This window comes from Daktulosphaira vitifoliae, unplaced genomic scaffold (assembly GCF_025091365.1).
Source record: "Daktulosphaira vitifoliae isolate Bord-2020 unplaced genomic scaffold, ASM2509136v1 Scaffold_4, whole genome shotgun sequence".
NCBI classification, from domain to species: domain Eukaryota; kingdom Metazoa; phylum Arthropoda; class Insecta; order Hemiptera; family Phylloxeridae; genus Daktulosphaira; species Daktulosphaira vitifoliae.
In genome coordinates, this window is record NW_026099575.1 from 19,763,156 (window position 1) to 19,788,583 (window position 25,428).

General features: G+C 27.8%; 1 protein-coding gene across 1 annotated transcript in view; it reads right to left on the reverse strand.

Annotated features, from left to right (window-relative positions):
* Positions 1–25,428, reverse strand: part of LOC126903531 (transcription factor mef2A-like) — a 50,989-nt gene that overhangs the window by 16,482 nt on the left and 9,079 nt on the right. Inside the window, exons 2-4 of the mRNA XM_050681716.1 lie at positions 22,689–22,980; positions 16,363–16,472; positions 12,083–12,237 (exon numbers count right to left, since the gene is read on the reverse strand). Coding sequence (XP_050537673.1) covers positions 12,083–12,237; positions 16,363–16,472; positions 22,689–22,978 — 555 coding nt within the window. The 5' untranslated portion in view covers positions 22,979–22,980. The remainder of the gene's footprint in view (positions 1–12,082; positions 12,238–16,362; positions 16,473–22,688; positions 22,981–25,428) is intronic.

Sequence of the window (25,428 nt, forward strand, 5' to 3'; positions counted from 1 at the left end):
TAAAAATGTTCGCGATTATAAAAGAACTTTAAAATATTTGTTAAGTGGATAAAAAAGTTGAAACTTGACTTTTATTCGCAGATGAAAATCACTCAAACATTTTTTTTCCCATTGGTATGCAAATCTCTGGTCAACACGATTATTGTTATGACAGTGTAGCAAGTCTTCTATTCTCTACGCTCAAGTATAAAAGTATATTGAAATACGATAGTTCACCGGATATGAATCTAGTTATAGTGCAGAAATTACAAAAAAAACTTTGCACCCGTCGACCATACCGTTGCATCGCACCAACGAGTTATCAAGGCCACATAATATTATATGTATTTCTCTGTGTAGTTCGTAAGCACTGTGACACTAAGTCGCATATGTTACAATAATGATTATGCACAACGATTACAATATATAATAAATTACAGTTGCATTTTGTATAATTAATACATAAAAATGACACACACAGAAGTTGACGACGGTCAAAGAATTCAAAATGAAATAACGTTACGCGCTCCCCGGTCGTGTGAACTATTATGGCAACGCTTAGCCGGGTGGATCGACGGTTTTCGTTAATTATTTATCATTACTTCTCGTGGGAAATTACCATTTTATCTATGCAATCCCCTAATAGACAAACGATAAATGTATGTGCACTGAGACGTTTTGGAAAGTTCCCAAAAGATTGTCGACACAATAGTCGGTGTCTGATATTATAAAAATAACCAATCTAAATGCGATTGACTCGTTCGATGCAAGATGCCCAGGAATATGATGAGTGTAATATTATGTTGTGTCATATGGATATGTGTATTAGGATGTTAACGCGGTAACTGAAACCACTTGTTGATAGCGACGACTCGAAATATTCAAGCGCCAATCGGGATTAAACGTCATATTATATATTTATATTATTATTGTTGTTAGTGTTGGTCTCGGATGTTTGGTAGTATAATAATATTTATGCTTTCCTTAATAACATTATATAAACACTGACGAAAATCGACGGTCGTAGTTCCCTTTAAACTTCAAATATTTAAATGATTAATTTTTTATTACAAACCTTAGTTGGTATTTATGTATTGTTTTATATATTTGTGTGTATGAATAATGAATATTTTAATTTTAGTAAATGTGTAAAATTTATACAACTTATCTAATAAGTTTGAGACAATTTGAAGTTCTTTTCGATATTTTTACTATTACTCTATTATTCTTTAAAAGTCAAAAATCAAACACAAAAATTAATTTATAATACACGTGAAAAGCGAGTAATAACCTTTCTTGGTAGACATATATCGAATATTGAAAATAGAGACGGGAGGAAAAACTTACTATTAATAACCTATTATTTCAGCTGGCAAAAAAAAGTTTGCATACGATGAGTGCAGACACAGTTGAATCTACCTAAAGTTGTAGGATGAAATTTATTGGCCAAGAAATCACGTGATTTTCAAAGTAAAAAATTGTGTTGACATTATTTTATTTTTATCGTAAATCATATAAAATCCAAAAATGGCTTGCTTTTATTGCATTTTATGAAGTTAAATAAATTATTTTCAAAACTCAAAATGACATCGATAATGAATTTTTGTATAAAAAATATTCACGACCCTCATAATTTTTTTAATACATTAATTTATATCAATAGTAATATTACGTCAAAAATAGTATAGTCAAATAGTAATTTATAAAGTAGAATTTTTCAAAAATAATTTATTGAATCATACTAAAAATATTAAAAGAAAAAAGATTAATAATTTTAAGAAAAATATTCGTATTTATTACAAACGAAGAAAAATGTTTGGTGTTCTCAGAAAATGTTGAGTTATGAGCAATTAAAATAAAAATGTAACCAACTAAACAATACAGTATTTTGAGACCATTTTAAATGCAACATAGAACATTTAAAAGTTTAAATAATTTCTAAAAAAGAAAACTAATGAAAAAAATATTTTTACTTACGTCAAGATACTTCAACTGAAATTGTAAATTAATCAATATTCATCGATCGCATTCATCATCGGAGCATAAAATAAAAACATGTTATTCAATTGAAATTTCAATGTCTACACTTTCGTACTTAGGAGTACGGAAAAAGAAAAAAAGGTGCGAATCATTTATTTAGCGAGTACGCGGTTAAGAAATTTACGCGGCAAACGATCGAGCGCCGACGATGTCCACACGGTACGGCACACACACACGGGGAGACGACACACTACGTGTGTGCATGTTGAGGCGCGCGCGGTGGCGGCAGCGGCTAGCCTCAAGGCTGTTATACGCGTTAAGTGCCACGCCCGCGCCTCCCTCTTGCCGCGGTTAGATGGGCGCGCGCACAACACTGTGCTACTGCCGGACGCACGACGCCACCGAATTCTGTCGCCACCGCTACCGCTACTGGACTATCTTATCAATGAAACTTTGACGTTATCAACGCCGATTACGTTTCAATGAAATACAAACCGCATACACGTGGTTCCATTGCGATAAGAAATTTTAATACAACTATATTACATAAGACCTCATATTCTTGTTAATTATGAATTTATAATATATTATAAATTTCATAGTATATGTGCCAGGCATATTATAAAATTTAAATCGTGACAACATTCTTATTGTTCAAAACCATTGAGTTTAAATTTATGTTCTGGAGGTAATATTTTTGGCATTCTCGCGTCAATATGATCGGTAATTGCCAATAAAATCTGTTCTGTTGTACTTACTGATTGACCGCCGACATGGTGTTTTGGACGCGTAAAGAAGGGTTTGGTGTCTTAATAGTGTACATTGAATCTGAGATTTAAGACTATTAAAGTGTTAACTAAATTAATCAAGAATGTTATTTAAATTTCCAGTTTCATCTCAAAAAATTAAATAATAGTTAAAATCCGATTGTTATTTTGATCGGTTTTGCAGTAAAAGTTGAAATATAAATTATTTAAATAGGTGTTAATGATATCATTCCTTTGTGTTTCAAACTGAAAATTATAAAATGATGCTTAGTTCGTTAGCTTAGTTGTAACGTGCCATAATGTACTGTACTTTTTTTAAATTTCGCATTACGATATTGTGATTTTAAATTTGTATAATCTGAATTATATTCAATAATTGTAGTTAATATAGTTTTTTAACAAAATTTAATGAAGAAGAACTTCAGAGTAGTTAATCACTGGTCGTGTCAACTCACGCGATATTACAAGACTAATTTAGATTTTCAAATATTTGAAAAAGTGTTATCTCTAACATAATGCGTGTAAATCCTGATAACACCCGTTTTGTGTTCTACAGCGCAACTTTCTCTCGCATTGCCATCCTGTAAAATCCTTTGCTATCATCTTTTAACCGGATGTTTCTGTTTGACATACATGTCATATTAAAGTAGTTATAGAAAAAACTCGGTACATTTTTGTTTTCCCCCTATGTTTACGACTATAAAATTTATGTTCTTCCGTCACAACTGCATAAAATTACTTTTTTTGTTATTACAGATGGAATTATTTTACATTTAAAAATCATAATTTTTAACATCATTACACATTAAAATTGAAGGTTTCTAGCCTATTTATTATTTGTATAATTTTTCTTTTCAACTAAACTCAGAACAAGGTCAAGTAATAAGAATCGTAAAACATTTGTGTATATAATAGGTATAATAATAATAAATATGGATGCACAGAATTAGTGTTCGGTTTTATTTAAAAAATGTTCATACGTCACCAATGTTTTTATAATTTTTGTTTTGGTATCTTGGTATTGATGGCGCCATCGCATAAAATATACTTCAATAAGACTATTTTTATAATAGTTAACAAATACATTGTATAATAATGAAAATGTTAACTAACCACCCTCGAATTCGACCAATAGTCAATATATTCAGTAGCAACGTTTATAATGTATTTATACTTCCAGATATTTCGATGTCTCGGTTACAAAAGATGGCTTTGAGATATTTATGGAAATAATTCTAATCATTAAAATAAGGAGTTCTGATCATGAATATTTCATATTAGTCTCGATATCACCACGAAGAGACAGTTATAGTTTACTGATAATTGAATGCTAACACTGATTGTATGACACGTTCCAGAAAGCACAGAAAGTAATAACGCAATAGTGTTTGAAAATTGACTGCTAAGTCTAACTGTATTGTATTACAGAGAAATCGTTTAAACGCGTGCATATGCATACAATGTGTACTTGAAAATAGTTGACATAAAATATAAAAAAAATAACGCTTAACCTCAAATAGCTAATGTTGTAGCGGTTGAATAAAAACGAGTACATCCATTCCACAATCCCAACATATCTATTTATCACCATCATTTTAAAAATTTTCCATATATGACTTCTTGAACAAGGGTATTACAAAGGGCTTTCACTTTAATGTGTAAACTTCGGGAAAACCACGTTAATGTGAAATTTATTAATTAGATAGAACATTACATTATAATTATATTAATATGTAAGCAGGAAACGATGGGGTTAAAAACTGCAATACATATGTAATAAACGAACAATATTAATAATCTTTATTATGCGAATACGTTGTGTTCAAATTTACATAATTTACGTTATATGTTTACAGCTAACTCGTATATAAAATGCCGAAGCATATTACTATAGTCGATTGGTATTTCTTTCCCTTTTCAATTTACTTAGTATATTCATCGTTTGTGTTTGCATTGTATTAAACGACAAAGTATAATAGTTATACTTTTTTTAATATTAATTATTAATATTACTAAAACATTTTTTCCAAACCATTGTGTAATTATTTTCTAGTTATTCAACTCAAAAAAATTAATAAATTTTAATTTTATTTCTACAAAATTGTTTCATCAATTTAGTGTAATTGAAATTCAGTTAAATCTTATATGCTTCTCGTTATGGATTGATTTTTAGTAAAATATTTTTAAAGAAAAAAGTTAAAATAACATTATTATCCATTACCTTCATTACGAGAAAATAATAATTTTATTATTATTTTTTCCGATATCGTTGGATAAATTAAAAATTGAATTATAATTGACACCTCAACATTTTTTAAACATTCCAGTCTGTAGACGTCATCTTATTGGGTACACAAACAATAGATCATTCTTTCTACAGTAACGAGACTATGCATATAATAAAAAGAAGTATAAGGATCATTTTTAGTTAGACATAACCTCCGGTAATCATGCAAGAGACAACATCGTCGAAAGTCGACCACTACAAAAGACTTATTATGTTTTGGTTGTTTTTCATCTATATATATTTTTTAAATATGCATGTTACAAGCGTACGCATTGATGCAATGCTCCGGAGATTTGAAACTAAGTTAGAAAACTGCAGGTGGGTGTGTCCGGTTAGGTTTGCGATCATCACAAAATAATATTATACAAAAACGTGGTTGTCGCTTTCACGCGAGAGCGATTAACAAAATAAAAAACAATGTAACAGCATAAATATACGGTTAATTCCAAAAATATCAAAATAATTTTTTTGCCAATATATAATTATGTTCAATGCAATTTCGATAACGTTAATTGGTAATTTATAAATGCGGATTAAAATATGGAGTAATAATAAATTAATAAATTATTTTTTTATTTAAACACATACAAGCTAACCACCATGTCAATGTTGGTTTATAGAGTTATTTCAACCTTTAGACACTTAGTCGCCATCATATTTGCGAAAAATGAATCGGAAGATTATGCTGGACTAACTTACTATTGTATAATTAAAATTACAAAATAGTTTGAGTGATGATAAAGTAAAAATACTGTCAATAGTATCAAAGCCAGTGATTAAAGAACGAAGGTGAATTTTAATCGTGATAAGATAAAATATATAATTAATTTTTTTATCCAGCTTTTCACATGTAAACAGTATGAACTCGTAAACATAAAAATGTTATAAGCATGAAAAATCAAAGAAATTTATTATTATATCACATTGTATTAATTTATAGTATTTTTATGATAATGTATCGTATTATATTACCGCAAAATTCTTTGTGTTTTATGATAACAAATAGAAATGACCTTATGTATACTATCAACCGTAAATAATTCTCTGTGTGTTTGTTTTGATTATTACACTATCATTATTTTAATAATATTCAATATTAGTATTATCGTTTCTAAAGTGTAATCAACTACGAGCATTATATAATATTAAATACTAATAAGGCAAAATTTTTTTAAAAGATTACTTTAAGGAGACTTATCTGATACTAATAAAAATTCATTTATTTTAATCGATTTCTCAAATAAAAATTAATACTTATATAGCATCAAGATATGTAAAATTATCGTAATAATCCTTTTAGAGAATATTTTCTGGAATAGTTTTTAGAATACTCTCAAAAAAGTAGAACAATCTTTTAGATATATTTTTATTATGTTTTATATTGTTGTAAAATAATCCTAAATTGAAAAACAAGTAAAGCATTGGTTACTTATAACATTTATATTTTTAATTTCATATAATGCGATCAAATGAGGTGAAAAATATAGTTTAAATCGAATAAAAGTTAATCAATTATCTAATTTTATGTTTTCGTGTTAACAAATGCTTTAGAATTATATTCAGAATTAACCAAATTTATGTTTGACGGGAAAATTGAGACCAATTTCTAGTAATTTTATGACTGGGAATTTTTTGACTACAATAATATTAAAGAATTTTTATTTAATGGGTTATTATTTTTACTCTTTGAACAATAAATAAAACATTAAGAAGCCATAGAAATCCAAAAACATTAAGGAACCGTGGAAATGAAATAATTGATAAGCTATAAAATTGCAAAAGATGGAGAAGACATACAAATGAAAAAACATTAAGAACCCACAAAATTATTTTATTATTTTTTAACTCAAATGATTTTTAGAGAATTTTTAATATTTTTCTATCATACGACTATCGACTAATTAAAAGATAATTATTTTTCTATCATAAATTTTCAGTAAATATTTATTACTTTTTTCGTACTCATAATTTTTTTATAATACCATTAAAGTAAAAAATTAGGTTATCACGTGAATTTTGGTGGGGAAAATGCGTGTCTCTTTACATCGTGGGATATGGAAAATCGCCTCCATGGCTTAAACTATTGTTAATAATTTTATACCTCCTAATTCATTTTTCTGTGGCACCCCTGTACATCCTCTATGTACTCCTCTTTCTGAAAGTCCGAAATTTCTATTCAACAGCTACTACCACCCAAAAAAATTTAGAATTGTCATTGCTTATAAATTGTTAGTTTTGAGTAATTTCTAGTGTTAAGAATTATGGTTTTAATTATATCTTTGATTATTTCGTATGTCCGTAGAATTGGGTAAATTATTTTATTTAATAAAATAGATAAAAATTAAAAATTCAAATTGATAGGTTTTAAAAAATTAAGTTCTTAAAAATGCTATATTACGATTTTTATAAAATATGTCAACCCGTCAAGTAACACATCGACATGTCGTTTAATTTATATATACGAACAACTTAATAAATTTTAATCAATAATCATTAGTGTTATATTTTACACATAGTTAACTATTTTTTGACGCATTTTAAACATATGAGTATTCATTGTTGTGTAATGACTATGTCATTTTTTCCGTTTTATATTACTGTTACTAATTTTCATTCTTTTATAGGGTTTAAAATATATTGTTAATTACTTGAATTACTTACAAATATATAGAAATATATTTAGGAATTTTACGCTTTAGGTAAAAAAGAAATAAACATGTATACTTGACTAAAATTTCGACAGTAATTTATATATTTTTGAAATAATGAAATCTTATTACTATATCAATGCATTTTGCACTACGTTTAGCATCCAAATGTATTCAAGGTATACATATATAAATATAATGAAGACGAAAGTCCTAGTATGTAGTAGAGACAATAACATAAGAACAAGAATAAAATTAAAAGACGATGACACTGCAGAACAAATAGAAGACTTCATATTTGGGTAGCACTATAAGTTCAGAGGGGAGATGCAAAAAGGAAATTATAGAGATAATATCCCAAGCTAAGTTGGCATTTAATAAGAAAAGAAGTCTTTTTATTAAAAAAAACATTGACCTTAATATTAGAAAGAATCTACTAAAAACTTACACCTGGAGCATCATGTTAAATAGATGCGAAACATGGACTATTACATGAGAAGAAATGAAAAGAGTAGAAACATTCGAAATGTGGTTCTACAGGAGGAAGGAAAAGATAAGTTGACTGATAGAATTCATAATGAAGAAGTTTTAGAAAGGGTATATAAGAGGAAATTAATATGGAAGATTATATAGATATAATTAATTAATAGGTCATACTTTAATATACGATGGGTTACTATTATTAATCTTAGAAGGAATAATCGACGAAAAAAATAATAGAGGAAGACGAAGATTTCATACATACGGCAGATAATAGAAGATCAAGGATGTAATTCATATCAAGAGTTGAAGAGGAAGGCTAGTCATAGAGAAACATGGAAGTTGTTGCAAACCAATCATTAGATTGAATACTGTAGAAGAAGACATACATAAAAATACATTGACTAATAAACATAAGTGTCATAATTTTTTATAAATTTTTATGCATTTTCCATAGTAATAATTATAATTTTATTTGATACTCATATGTTAGAAATGCACCAAAAATATTAACGCCTAAGGATACATACGCCCCAAATTTGTCTTTACAAATATACATAAATAATTATATCTAAAAAAATAATGCATCAGTAGAAAACATGTGCAGTTATTTTTAGTACGTAAACAAATACAGTTATAATTAGTTTTCTTAAGTTATTGACAAGTTTTTAATTTAAAATATTTATCTTCAGTATGATATAACAATAAATTTAAAAATAAATAATTAATTGAATATTGAAGTATATTAATATTAGATATTAAAAAAACATATGTTTAAAGACGTATAAATGCTTTAAATAATTATTTTATTTGAACAAGAGGATTATTGACTTTGCGTAGCTATAGGGAAACTTTAACGATCAGTCACGACTTGCGTTTATAAATTTTTGGAAATAAGAAATATATTACAAAAGATAATATTTGTGAAATTTTAAACATTATTTTTTTCGTAGAAGTTTACCACATTATGTAGTTTTTCATTGTATCAATTTATGATTAGAATATACTGTAATTATATTAAAAAAGTTATAACTACTTACTATTTGATTTTTTTGAAATCGTAAAAATTTTTTATAAAATCGCTTTTTTTATTTGATTTTTAATTATTATACTTCTAAAATATTAATAATGTTGTTTTTAACTACTAAATAGGTACTAAACAACTATTAACATGAAAATTATTCAAGTTTTTATAACACCTACATGTCTTAAATATCTAAATAAGATTTATTATGAATTATTTCAAATAATTTATAAAAATATATATTTTTAAACTCTAATACTACAATGAATAATGCAAGATAATTAAATATTTGATATTAAGAATAAGATATAATATATTTTAGATGTATGTAAAGTATAATTTCATCAAAATTGACTTATATATTTAACATACGTTATTTAACAGTTATAATGCATATATTAGTATTATGCACATTTTGAATATATACATATCATATAAAGAAATATGAGAGGAAAATGGTAGAGATGTTTAAGAAGCGGAGGATCAATACATGTTGACGTGCGACCACTCATGTCGATGATAAGGGAGATCACCAACGTCGTTACCACCCCTTAGGGTTGGCGGTTGTACGCTGAGGGGGCGGTGATCAATACGGTGCCGTGGGTCAGTAAACCTACTCTCTTTCGACGCAACCATTGCCGTTGTTGACTTCCCCCTTGTTTCTCTATTCCCTACTCTTATAGTATCTAAATTTTACAATACATACATACATACATGTTACGTATACATATATAAATAAGTGTGTGTTATAGACATGCACAGAACTATATAACATGCACCTTTAAGGATTCTTGGGGTCGCCTCAGTTATTTCACACCTAGAATAGTCTTCAATATTAGCAGTGTTATATATGTTTTGTCAATAGAAATGCTTACCCTCTGCAGTCATACTTCACCCTCCATTTCAAAACATGAATATATCTTTGATAAGATGAGGTAGTACCGTGTTATGTAACCTTTCTTATTTTAATAAAAATAAAGGTTCATGTAATTTTGTACGGTACTCATTTATTTTAATCAATAACACGGCGCTTTATATAGGCAAAATAGGTACACGTTGAGAAAAGATTTCACATTTATAATTTTTTTTAGTTTTGTATATTACATAAGAAAGTATACTTTTATTTTTCAAATAACTACTCTTAAAAGTTTAGTATAGCATGGGTTAAGAATTCCTTAAAAATAAAAATCATTCATTCATTCATTTGTATATTCTTTGAAGTAAAATAATTAATTTCGTCTAAGTATGTATTTAAATTACTGTATTTTTGGTAAAGCGGGAACGAATTTTTGATTTTTAATATTCGTAATTTAAATTCAAATAATAGAAAATTAAATAATTGCACTTTATAGTAATAATGAAAATTATCATTAATAAAAGTATTTATCACATATATGGTAAAATTATATCTAAAATTATTTTTAAGAACCATTATCAAATTAAATACTAGAAAACCAATATTTTGATCAATTAAAAGAAATCAAACTTCCCGTAAAAGTGGTAATAATAGAAATTTGATTTAAATAATCAGTAATTATTACAAAAACACATGAAAAGGGGTTATATTTAAATAATTTGAGGATTGTAAGCAAAATATCAATTGAAGAGATATTATTTATTATAGAGTAATAATAATCACTGAAATTATTGTTAGATTATCTCATTAAATACCTCGCTACACATAATTAGAATAAAATGTTACAATTTTATATAATTAATAATTAATATTTAAAAAATAAAAAATAAAATTTTAATTAACATTTTAAGTTTTCAAATGACGAAAATATTTATCTTGAAAAAAAAGATTTTAATCCTAATTCTTACTATTCAATTAAATGTAATTTTGAAATGATCGATTATTAGTGAACACTAATTTTTTATTTTGATGTTCACTTAGATATAAAGTAAAATAAAATATTTGTTTAAAAAAGTGTTTATTGTAATTTATATTTATGTCTTAGCCCCCATATCGTTCAAATTCCGGCAATGATTTTAAATTTATAAATTGATTGAATTGTTATTGATTTATAAATCTAGTTTTATTATTATTATTAACTATCGAATCATAGTAAATAGAGTTGATTTAATATTTTAAATTATATCTCAAGTTCGTGTTAAATTACGAGATTACCTGTTGTTCAGTAACAGCTGTAAAGGACATGGTATCACATAATTTAATCCTTACTTTAAAGTTATACTGCATATAGCATAGTGGTATGCGGTTAGTGCAAACAGGGAGAAATACCGACCGATGAATACTGCGCAAGCTTTATCCCTACCATCATAGTAACATTACCGGCAAAATCACCTGTTGATTCAAATACACACACCCCTTTGAGAAAAATTCACTAACCTTCCAACATTCCTCTGCTACAGCTTATTTATTTTATAAACAATAATAAGAATACCCTACACATCATGATATAATTATATCGATAAATCAATATTCTTATAATCTTGAGCATTAGGGTTTATCTAAATAATAACAATCTAAACATTATTTTATGAATATTTGTTTTTTTTTTTTTTGAGTTTTTCTATAGATATATTAAATTATTAATCCAAGAAATGGAGCAGAATTAATATTTTTTAATTCATACATTGTTAAGGGGCGTAGGTAAGAGGAGTTCTAGGTATTCAATTTCACCATTATGAATATTTTATTGTAAAATTTTGTTAAAAAGAAAGGGACGGGGTTCATAAATTCAAGTCCTATCCCTTATAAATAATCTACAGGGTGTTCAGTAAGTCAGGAAACGGGGTTCTATTGTTCTCATTGTTACAAACAATGAGTACAATAGAAACCCGTTTCCTGACTTACTGAACACCCTGTATATCTATTCCTCAGCCTTATTTAATAAAAATGTATTAAAGGCATTCTATCATTTATTATTGTTACAATATTTGATCCACTTACCAAAGGTGTAATAATTGGTTTGTTGCATGATTTTGAAAATTTTATAGTGACCAATTTCCCAATTACTGCTGAACCACTGGGTTTATTCTGTTGTTTTGTTGCGTCTGTTTGAGTGCACTCAGCCGATTGTATTGAATGGATAGTTTGATCATTCTCTATAAATTAAATTCTCAATTATTAAAAAAAATGGAAAGAAACCAATATTATTTGGTTTTAACTAATTAAACCCAACACGGGAATAAATTTAAAAATAATGCTTAATATATAAAATTTCAAATACGTATAAAAATAGTAGTTGCAATAACAATAGTTTACTTTTTTTCAAGTATTCTTAGGACTCATTTAACATAAGATGATACGTATTGTTCATAGACAGTTTTTATCCATATTTAATTAAAATAAAAATAAAATTATAATTTATAAAATTCTATTTACTATTCATTCTGCTGTAGTTTTATCATTTTTATTAACTTTAAATTAATTTCAAATCAGATTTAATATAATCATAACGGTCTTTTAAAATGAATTAAGAAACGCAGATAAAAAATAATAGTTAATAAATAAAATTTGTTAAAATTACATTTATAAATTCTGTTTTTAGTTTAACATTTCGAAAGTAAATGTTTTTAAAAGTATTTTGGGTATTTCATTTGTGTCAATTATATATTTTTATCATTTATTTTAATGTTTTATATTTATAAAAAAAATTAATTATTATTATCCAATTGAAAGATTTATCCATAAATTTACTAATGAAACCTAAGTTCTATTAAATGTTATTTATGTAATTATTTAAATAAATATTTATTTATAACAAATATCTATTTATCATAAAATACCTACCTAAATGTAGAATCTAAGTCATAATTAACAATAAGGTCACAAAATAGAAACAATGACAATTTAAACGAGTTGTAAATGATGAAGTCGTCTTTGAAATCCAATACTATACTTTTGATTGCGTTAAGCAGTTATGTCTTCGACAGCCAAAGGTATATTAAGCTTCGCGCGCACGTGCTGGTCGCCGGCGTTATTGTTGGGTGTGCGCACGCTGATCGAACACCGGGATAAGGAGTAGGGATAATATAAAGGGGAGGGAAATTGTTCACTCTCACCCTTACTTTCTGTGATAACTTCTTTTTANGGGGAGGGAAATTGTTCACTCTCACCCTTACTTTCTGTGATAACTTCTTTTTGCCAAAGTCTTTTTGCGGCGGCGCGTGTTAATGTTACAACGGATACGACGTACGAAATGGGTGGGAGGGTAAGTGAGTCGGGCAAGAAGTTGAAGCGAAACGCACTCGGTCGGCGACCACCACAGCCACCGACGCCGGCAGCCGACACAGGCGCGAAAAACGGACCTACCGATGGTGTCCGCGCGCGCCGCTGTCAGAATCAATACCTACGCCGCTTACGCTAACGTTGCTGACGACACTGCCGCCACCATCGCTATGGCCAATCTATCGGTTTTCGACCGCACGACGCCGCGGCGCCGTCGACACGTCTTTACGTATACCCAACTTTGCAATAGGTGGGTGGGTACTATACACATACACATATAAAAATAGGCGCACGCTAGTATTCCGTATGGATTTTTGATAGTATGTACGAGTACATACATAGAGAAGAGTGTGAGTGGACAACTGTGACAGTGGAATCTCTCACAAAGGGTTTCATGGTTGAAGTGAATATAAGAGGAGAGATGAACTACGTTATTCAGTCTTCTTCCAATATTTTAGACTAGCACTGAACTATTTATCGTTCAAATAAAAAAAAATATGTATATATGCTTTTTTTTTACTACCCACTTTTACTAAATTTCGTTGGTAACTAAACTATAGGTATTAGTCCATGTAAGATATGATGATACTGAATAGTGTTTGAATTTTAAGTTAGGCTTTAAATCATTCATTTCTTCTATATTTTTTTAATTTTCAAAGTCTCTTATCAGATTCCAATAGTTGGGATAAAGGTGAGATAAAAGAAAAATTCTGTTATCAGTAACGGACTGGCTTTCTGTGCAACAGCGCAGCACAGAGAGCCGATAATTGTTATACCTATGACTGAAAAGTGGACGGCCGTCTGGCCTAGTGCTGGAAGGCTACAACAATTATTAAACGTTTAATCTCATTTTTCATTATTTTGATACTTGATTGATTTGAAAAAATTAATTTTTTTCATATTGTATAACAAATAATTACACAAGCTTATATTGAATGAATCCACATTGGTAAAATGTTTTGAGTGGCTAGAACAATTTAAGTTAATTAACCAGTGGAGCTTACATTATTATAAATAAAAAAAATTTGAAGGCTTATAACATTGTCATCGTGTTTGCCTAAATGATTAAATCTGTATGAAATAATTGAATTAGTGTGTAAAAAAAAGTAATTTTCTGCGTTTGATTTAATATAATATTTAGCTATTAATGAGAAGGATGTGCAACTTAGAAGAATTCTTATCTGTGCATCAAGGTAAAAATAGTGTTGTTAAACTTTACCTCCTCTTCACATTTTCTAAACCTTAAAAATCTAATATCTCAAAAAATAATGATACAAAACTGGTTATTGATCAGTCAAAATTTTATTTGAACCATTTTCCATTTATTAGTAAAAAAAACAACAATAGTTTCCTATTTATTTTTCGAATATTACCCTTAAAAACTAGCCTTATAAATATTTTTTCTTTCAATAAATTTGATATTTACTGTAGTTCATAAAAATTAATTCAATTTAAATTTGTACACTTTTATGAAAAAAATAATTATTTAACAAAAAACCATGGAGTAGTATTTTTAATAAATCACACAGTATGCAAGTGATTATAATAAAATGCATAAAATAAAAACTACAGTTTTGGTTAGTTTCAAAATTTTACAACTAAATTCATATATTTTATGCAATTCAAATTTAAAATATAACTTGAATAATAAAATAAAATTTGAATTTTTGATAGTATATGTCATATCAAAAAAAAAAAAATATTACAAAAACAAATAACGAGTTGAGGAGTATCAATACAGAAATTTTTATTTCTAATTTTGTATCGAATAAGTACAACCCAACCCAATCTTTCTAAATAGTTACAAAAATTATATTTTAAATTATATGGTATATCGAATTAATTTGAGAATTTAATAGTCTGACACATCCAACACAACACAAGTGACTTTAGTGTTAAAAGATGATTATAATTTTTTATCTAAAATAATCTATTATATTATCTTATGCAAAACATGAATATAATTACGGAAATATAGGTTTTTATAAGTTAAACTACGTTTTTGAAATTTAAATATATAAGTAACAAGTTATGGTTAATAATATTAAATTTTTAAACATTTTTAGTTATCAAATAGATTGTAAACCTCCGCAGAAGTTCATGAATAATAAATGAAACTTTTATTATTCTATAATAGAAATCAGAGGAATATTTTGAGTTTAGGCTACAGAACATATAATTATAAAATTTTTATAGATATGCTAGTGACATCGTAATAACACAATTATTATTTAATAATAATTAAATTATTTATTTTTTTATATTTATAGTGTACTTATAACAGATGTAATTACTCATGATTATAATTTTTTTGTGATGTGACTACAACTCAGAAAGTCAACGAAGTATGAAGAGTTAAAACTATCTTGTCAAGTAGTCTAGCAGTGTTGAGTTTTTACTTTGCAAGTTAAGTATATAAAAAAAACTTTTTACTAATTTAAAATTCCATTAATTCTCAGTTTCCCTTTCGTATGTTGGAATTAAACAAAAAATGTTTAATATACTGATGTGTAACATATTATTCAGTTCAGATACGCTATGTTTCATAAAAATTTTATAGGTTTGCTACTGAAATACTAATATTATCGTAGTAATAATATTTATAAATATGATAATAATTTATTACATAATATTAAATTAAAAGAACTGTCATGTTTCAATGTTAAAATATAATAATAATATAAATATTATTTCAGTAACTAACCTATAAAATTTTTATAAAACCTCTAAGCATATTATAACTGAATAGTATGTTTCACAATTATTATAATATAATGATATGCTTTTATTATTATGTACCTTTTGTATGTACTATAATTTAATATATATATATATATTAATAGACATTATTATAGTTATATTTCCATAGTCGAATAAAAAAATATTCATCATCAAAAGCGATGGCACTGTAGTGACCTCATTAACAATTTTAATAAGTATAAATTTGGGTCTATAATTAATTTTACTTGATGTCACAATATTAAAAAAAATTACTTTACCTTGTGGAAAAGGGTTTTCTGGTAATACATACATTGAGCGAGCTTTTGTAGCAGTTTCGTAATACTTGTGTTTATCTTTAGGATTTAAATGTTTCCACATATAGTTAAGCCTAGAAAATAATAATTTTATTAATTAAAATTAATTAGTAATTGAAAATATAATTTGACTGATATTAGTTTTTTACTACTAGATATATATATATACTTATACTTGATAAAGATGTGTACCAGCTATTTGTAGACTTTAAACAAACTTACGGCTTGATGATAAGAAGTACGCTATGGATTGTAATGATCCAACTAAGAATACTAGTTAAACTTGTTAGGATAGTGAAAGCATGTATGCTAAACACAATTTGCAAAGTGAAATTCAATTCAGAAATATTAGAGGAGTTTACATTGAATACAGGGATAACAGGGTGATGTTCTGTCTCCAGTCTTATTTAACATTACGTTAAATAGGTAGTTAGAAGAATACTGCAAAGCGAGTCCACGAAGTTTGAATATAGGATAAGGTAAATAGATAGCATTGGCCGCATACGCAGATGACATAGTTGTAATAGCAAAGACAGAGGATAGCCTAAAGAGAACAACCAACATTTTAAGTGAGGAAGCGGGAAAGATTGGAGTCAGATAGTCACGAAGAATACACAGAAGAATTATAGCTGACAAAAAATGCTATTATTCATTAGTTCCATTATTTAAATCTAAAAAATGATCAAGAAGACAAAAATAAGATTATATAAGACCTTTATTAGTAAATTGTACTGTATGTCTGTGGAGCATGGGCGTTTACCAAATCTCACGAAAACAAATTAATGATCTTCCAAAGAAAAATTCTGCGAAGAATATTTGGACAAAAGAGAAATGATGAAGGGGCTATGAAATAAGATCAAACAGAGAACTACATACTTTATTTAACGATACCAATCTAGCTGTCACACTCAAGAGCTAGAGAATAACAAAGGCTGGACATATCTGGAGAGCAAAAGAACAACTTATATTGACCATCATGAAATGGAAACCGAATAAATTCGACCGAAAGAAAGAGTAGGCAACTGTGGGAGGACCGAGGCAAGTGAGACCTCAGGATGTTGGAAGTTCTGAAATGAGAAGAGCTGACAGAGCACAGAGAAGCATGGAGAGAGATAGCGAAAGCAGCAATGGGCATAAATAAGCCGGAAAAAAAAATACATGCATATTCTAAACATAGAAAAAAACGATTATTATGAAATAACTTCCCTCGCTTTTAGAAAGAGCTTATCTAATTTATTACTTCTTTTTGATTTTGACTATTTGTTTAACTGAGATGAAAATTCAAAAATTTTAAGATTCAATATTACTTTTTAGAAATTTGGTAAGTTTAAGATCACACAATGAGTATAAGAGGGCCACTAATTGAAATTAATGATGTTTAAATTTTGATATAATTCAGAATAGTCTTTTATTATCTATTCAAAAATACATAATCCACTGTACAAAACACATAATATAAATAATAAAAAATAACACGCCATGTAACAATTTCGAGAAGATGAAATTTTGAAGTTGTCTATCCCGAAATACCTTTTTTTGAGGTACAGAATTATTGCATTTGTACTGCAAACATTCTAATATTATATGTTTTAGACAGATTTTTCATGTAAAATTATGTTTACTAGGAAATATATTCATAAGTTTGAGTAGATTATGAAATAAGTTAAAACTTGTTTATATTGATCTACAAACTTAAATATTTAAGTGGAGTATCCAGGATTTTTCAATTGAGAACATAAACGTAAATTTCGGAGAATTTAGCCATTTCAAATTATTATAAGTATTGTTATATAAAAATAATTTTTCAAATGAGGTAAATCAATCCCCTTCAAATTATTTTACCTATCTTCGTTATTTTATAATATAGTTCTAGTTTAATTAATTATCTTTAATTCCAAAATAAATTTGATATTTTATATCATCATTTAAACAGTTTTTTTCATTTCAAATTTTGAAAATGTTCCGAATAGTATGTATCTTTTAAAAATACGTTTAATTAAAGTTTTGAAAAATACAACAAAATAAAAAAAACATTCTGAAAACTTGTTTTCTATCAGTAATTGGTCAATAAGGAAAAATTTGCAACATTTCTGCTAAAATTTACGAATTATTATTTTTCAAGTATTTTTTATATGCACTTGCGTCGATGCATTGATTGTCAGATATTAATTTTTATTGGAACTTATTCAAATAGATCTCCCTTATATTGTGTTTTTTCTACTTTTATAATATAATACATTTCTTAAAGAAATTTTAAAGACAATTTATACGGATACCAAATATTTAACCTGAAGTAGATTTAAGTATCTAATCTATTCTATTTAGATTATAAATAGAATAGATTATACAGAATGTTAAGTAAGTAAGGAAAGAGGTACATTGTTATAAGCAATAAGAACAATAGAAACTCGTTTTCTTACTTACTGAATACCATATATATCTATTTATATATTCGTTTTGTATAAATTAGCATAGACAAAGAAAATTTAAAATTATTTTTCTATCCTGTAAAAAACTAAAAAAAAACTTTAGTAAAATTAACAAATTTATTGTTAATATATAGTCGAAGAAATTTTACAAGTAATAAAAAATTTATCATGCAAACTTGAAAATTTGGGAAAAAATAATAGATAAGAGAATAAGAAATGAGACATCAGTATCTAAAAACCAGTTTGGATTTATGCCTGGTAAGTCAACAATGAAGCCAGTATTTTGTGTGAGGCAACTAATAGAAAAGTGTAGGGTAAAAAAGAAAAAGCTGTGTATGGTATTTATAGATTTTGAGAAAGCGTATGATAGACTACCGAGAGAGGACATTAATGAGAAAAGGAGTCCCGAAAAGGTATATTATTATAATAGATATGTATGATGACACTTGTACCAGGGTAAAAAGCGTTATCAGAAGGTTTTTGGATAAGAGTAGAAGTGCACTAAGGTTCTGCTTTAAGCCCTTACTTATTCTCTATAGTGATAGTCTCTATAGTCAAAGGCTAGAGATGTGGTGATCAGTTCTTGAATAAAAGGATTCAAGAATAAGTAGAATTAAGACAGAGTATAAAGAATACGAGTTTGATAAAGGAGAACACGAGATATGTGAAATGAACAGACCAGTGATAATAGGCAAGGATGTGATTGGAGAGGTGGAAAGTTTTAAGTATTTAGAATCAATTGTGCAAAAGAGCGGTGGTATTTATGAGGATGTAAGACACAGGATTAAATGCGGGTGGTTGAAGTGGAGAGAAGCGTATGGTGTCTTATACGATAAGAGAAATCCAATGAGGCTGAATAGTAAGTTCTATNAAGAGCGGTGGTATTTATGAGGATGTAAGACACAGGATTAAATGCGGGTGGTTGAAGTGGAGAGAAGCGTATGGTGTCTTATGCGATAAGAGAAATCCAATGAGGCTGAATAGTAAGACTGTAGTGAGGCCAGCCATAATGTATGGTTCATAGTGTTAGGCGGTTAATAAGAAAGTAGAGCAGAGAATAAGTGTAGCAGAGATGAGAATGCTTAGTTGGATGAGTGGAGTGACTAGAAAAGATAGAATAAGAAACGAGCATATAAGAGGGAGTATAGGTGTAGCGTCAAACTTGGATAAGATGAGAGAAAATAATCTTAGATGGTTTGGTCATGTTATGAGGAGAGAAGAATCGGAAGCTGTAAGATCAGTTATAAAAATGAATGTTGAAAGAAGAAGAGGTAGAGGAAGACCAAAAAAGAGATGGAGGGATGCTATTAAACGCGATATGAGGACAGCTGATGTGAGCGTAAATGATGTGGGAGATCTTGTCAAATGGTAGTTTAGGATAAGGGTGGCCGACTCCAAGTAGTTGAAATTAAGGCGAGGAGGAGGAAGAAGAAGAAGAATTAATTCCTGTAATGCTCTTTTGGTTACATTCCTTCATTCAATATGTAAATAATACAATCCACTCACATAATACAATTATAAATGAGTTATTAGCTTCGATGCGAAGCAATGATATTGCAATCTTACAATATTTATTTATTTTTTAATTTTTTAATTGACCATATTTTTGAATATCCATCTTCAAAAAAGTTAAAGTAATAGACTTTATTTCACTTATTAATAATACATCATCTTAAATCATTATACCTTTTAAACTCAAAATGTTAATCGTTGTCGTTAAATAATAATTAGCAAAAATATGCTATTGTATTTATATATTGTTATGTCAACAATATTTAAAAAACTGTACTTATGCAAGTGCTAAATAATATCCTTTAGTGAGTACATTAAAAAGCGAACGTTCTTTTGATATTTGTGAATGAGTATAAAAATAAAACGGCTCCATATAATCTTTCGATCTTATCAGTTGAAATGGCCTTAATGGTTTGATAAATACATTTAACTGTTTTACAATAATAAGAATGTAATAATACATCAATATTACAATAGAAAGAACTAAATAAACGAAACACACCCCTAATTTCAATTCTTAACTCTAAAACAGCGGTTGTAGTTTTTCTACTTAGTCATAACTTGTAGCCTAATATTACTAAACAAACATTATATTAGTTTAATTAGCAATTAATTGTAAATACTTGTTGATCACAAAACCATGTTTTTCAAGTTATAACTTGTATGTTACATAATATAAATTATTCTTAAATTTTTTTATGAATTTTCTGTATTATTATAGATTATAAAGAATTACACAAACAAATTTTAAGTCAAACTTTTAATGATATATCTCAGATCGTATTTGAGTTTTTATTATGGGAAAGCAATAAGTAATTAAATTCATAGATTAAAGTATTTTTTACAAGTAATAATATGATAAGAAAAACAGAATAAAATCAATAATTTTTAAAGAAAAAAAAATATTTAACTATAATAATAATATAAAGTTTTTTGTCACAAATTTTTTAAAATAAATTTTCTATTTTTAAAAATTTTTTCAATTATTAACTTAGCTTTAATTATTATAGAATTGATGTATTTATGTGACTATTCTTTGTGATAACTTTTAATATAAACTCAATAGAGACACGAATTTTTGTATTAGACACTTGTTTAAAATTATAATAATGTGTAGAAAAGGTATTTTCTTAAATGTTTATACTTTACACAAGAATATTGAAATGTCATCTGACAAATATTTTAAACACGAGTTTCTTAAATACCAACACATCTAATCTCAACTTCAAATTTTTAACTGTACCTTAAATGATTTTATCGAATAGCGCTAATCTTCTATATTTCTATTTGTTACTCTTCAGTAATTTAATAACTAAAACTAGTAAGTTATGTTAATTATTTTCCTTAATTTTAAGTGTATTAATATTTATAGTAAGAAGAACTATTATAGAGTGATTTTTTATACATTATGATATCTTATTAATTATAATATTTACACATATTATAATTATCATGTATGATGATTAGCAATTTGTAGATTTACGTTAGAATGTCCAAAAACTTATTTTTCTTAAAATTAAAATACTATTTTTAAAGCGCTATCTACTGGTTTAATCATATCGCATTGTAAATGACTAAAACTTGAACATCATTAATGTAGTAAAGTAGGTATACTGAGTGTTTAGTAAGTAAAGAAACAGGTCAATTGTTACAAACAATGAGAATAATAGAAACCCGTTTCTTTACTGATTGAACAATATACAAAATTTAAAATATGCAAATCTATAAAATAAAGAACAGTTAATGCCAAGCACTTAAAATTTTTTTAAATTTCTTAAAATTTATGTAAATAAATTTGAAATAATACCATCAGTCATTAAAAATTCCCCAGTTTAATCATTTTTTATATTAAATATATCTTAGTCTATTTTAAGAGTAAAAAATATGTGCATTTCCCACTTTTGATTCGTCTTTAAATGAACAAAAAACTGGTACTTAAGCCAATAACTTATGCCGTTATCATATACTTTTTCTAGTGAACATAAATGAAAGGTAACACTTGAATATCCAAAATTTTAATTTTATTTTTGAAATTTGGATTTTCCAAACATTTTGTAGTTACATATTTATATACTTTTATCTTAGTGACATTACAAAGTAGTAAATTTATGTATATATGAATATGTATAAGAGTTACTTGAAAATACTTTATAATGCCATAACGATTTAATAAGCTTAAAAGTATGCGTGCAATTATCATTTGTGCATTGAATCATTACAAGTAATTTCATACTTTAAGATATCTTATTTTTTAACTCGTGGGTCTAATTCCTTAAATATGCTAGTTATGGCACTAAAAGGAAATAAATCACCTTACAAATCAAAATTAAACATAAATTATGTACTTACAAGTTTTTTCGATATATTTCTGTTTTATTTGAATATAAAAAATCGACTTGTTTGCGAAAATCTTCACAAAATATATAAAAAGAGCTATAATTTAATGAAGCTCTGGCTCTACCATACACACGTTTTCCTAAATTATGATTTGTATTTCTATATTCACATGATGTTTCAGGATACATTTTTTGATCCGTACTCAATACTGATGGCCCCAAAGTAGATAATTTTGGTTCTTGTGCTGGCAAGTTATCTCCAAGATTTTTAACGGGAATCGTATCGTTTTGTATAAAATACATTACTAAAAATGTAAAAAAAATATTGATTGATTATCTTATGTTTATAAATTAAAATTTAATCTATAATAAAAACAATTTTTTAGTTTGGTTGTAGTTAAATTGAATAACTGAAATACATAGTAGTATATATATATATCTTATTATATTATACAATATTGAAAAATTAAACAATGCTGGAAAAATTACTTAACGACGTACGGTCTTCAAGCATTTTTTTTTAATGAAAGAGCTCGACGAAGTTATTCTAGGAAAATTATTCGCGAAGATGAGAAAATTTATTTTCAAAAAAATCCACGCGCATAGTTTTTAGTAGAATATTATTTTGATTTGCGCATGTCAATATTGTTTAAATTTTATGCAAGTATACAAGTCTACTAATAGCATGGTATTTAAAGATACCTTAGGAGTACACCTAAATATTTTAGAGTCATATTATTAGGTAATTTTTTTATTATTTCATGTATCTAATAATAAAAAAAAAAAAAAAAAGCTCGTATAACGATGAAAAATGAACGGATTGAATTGATTTTTTTATCATATCTCAGGAATGTCATTGGGCGGGTCTGATGAAAATTTCAATCCTTAAGTCGTAAAACGCTGGCGTCAGCGAGCGTTTTTCTCGAAAACGGTCGAAATTTTAAAACGCTCGCGGGCGAGCGGCAAAAATTTTCCGACCTTCGCCAATAATTTTCCCGGAGTCTGGTGACCGAGTACTTTCGTTGAAAAAAAAAATTTTGAAAATCCGAGCACGCTAAGTAATTTTCCCAGAAAAGCGTTTTTTTCCTTGTTCTATTATATAATAAGATATAATAGGACGCGTACATGTGTATTATTAGCAAACAGAAAAATCGTCATTTTCCGTTAAAATTTGATGAATTTCAAACGCTCGTAGCGGCCAAAGTTTTTGTCGGATCTGGGATTTTCCGATTTTTGGCGCTTCCTTGGCACGTACAGAACGCCGTGGTATGATTGCAAATCGTAAAAAAAATCGTTTTCATGTCGTAAAGTGTCGCAAGAATTTCGGGCGGCGCGCCCTGGCGTCTCGGGCGCATGAAAAAAAAAAAGCTCGTAAAACGGTGAAAAATGAACGGATTGAATTGATTTTTTTATCATATCTCAGGAATGTCATTGGGCGGGTCTGATGAAAATTTCAAACCTTAAGTCGTAAAACGCTGGCGTCAGCGAGCGTTTTTCTCGAAAACGGTCGAAATTTTAAAACGCTCGCGGGCGAGCGGCAAAAATTTTCCGACCTTCGCCAATAATTTTCCCGGAGTCTGGTGACCGAGTACTTTCGTTGAAAAAAAAAATTTTGAAAATCCGAGCACGCTAAGTAATTTTCCCAGAAAAGCGTTTTTTTCCTTGTTCTATTATATAATAAGATATAATAGGACGCGTACATGTGTATTATTAGCAAACAGAAAAATCGTCATTTTCCGTTAAAATTTGATGAATTTCAAACGCTCGTAGCGGCCAGAGTTTTTGTCGGATCTGGGATTTTCCGATTTTTGTCGCTTCCTCGGCACGTACAGAACGCCGTGATATGATTGCGAATCGTAAAAAAAATCGTTTTCATGTCGTAAAGTGTCACAAGAATTTCGGGCGGCGCGCCCTGGCGTCTCGAGCGCATGAAAAAAAAAACCTCGTAAAACGGTCAAAAATAAACGGATTGAATTGATTTTTTTATCATATCTCAGGAATGTCATTGGGCGGGTCTGATGAAAATTTCAATCCTTAAGTCGTAAAACGCTGGCGTCAGCGAGCGTTTTTCTCGAAAACGGTCAAAATTTTAAAATGCTCTCGGGCGAGCGGCAAAAATTTTCCGACCTTTGCCAATAATTTTCCCGGAGTCTGGTGACCGAGTACTTTCGTTGTAAGAAAAAATTTTGAAAATCCGAGCACGCTAAGTAATTTTCCCAGAATAGCGTTTTTAGCTTCCATGCGACGCAGAGAAGGTATTGGTTTTACTATGATGTTTTTTTTTTTTTTTTTTGTGTCTGTTACCACTTATTCTCAGCTCTCACCGAACGGATTTCTTTCAACGATACGTCAAAAGATCACAAATCGTATCTAGTCGAAGACATTACCCTTCAAAATTGAAAAAATTTCCCTCGTTCCCCGTAAATGGGGGAAACCTCCAAAAAAATTACAAATTTAAAAATCGCTAATTTTTTTTNAATTACAAATTTAAAAATCGCTAATTTTCGAAATTTTTTCAATTTTTTTTACTAAAAACTGCCGTAACTTTTTCAAAAATGAACATATCAATATAAATTTTTTTTATATAGATGCTTGATGTCTTTACCTATTATTTGGTATGATTTTTTTGTAAATTTGACCTTTTTTCTGCCCACAGGGGGGGATTTAAAATGAGAACTTTTTCACAAAAAATTAACTTTTTCAACTTAACTTTTGAAAATGTTCCGGAAGGTCTGACACTTTTATATATATCT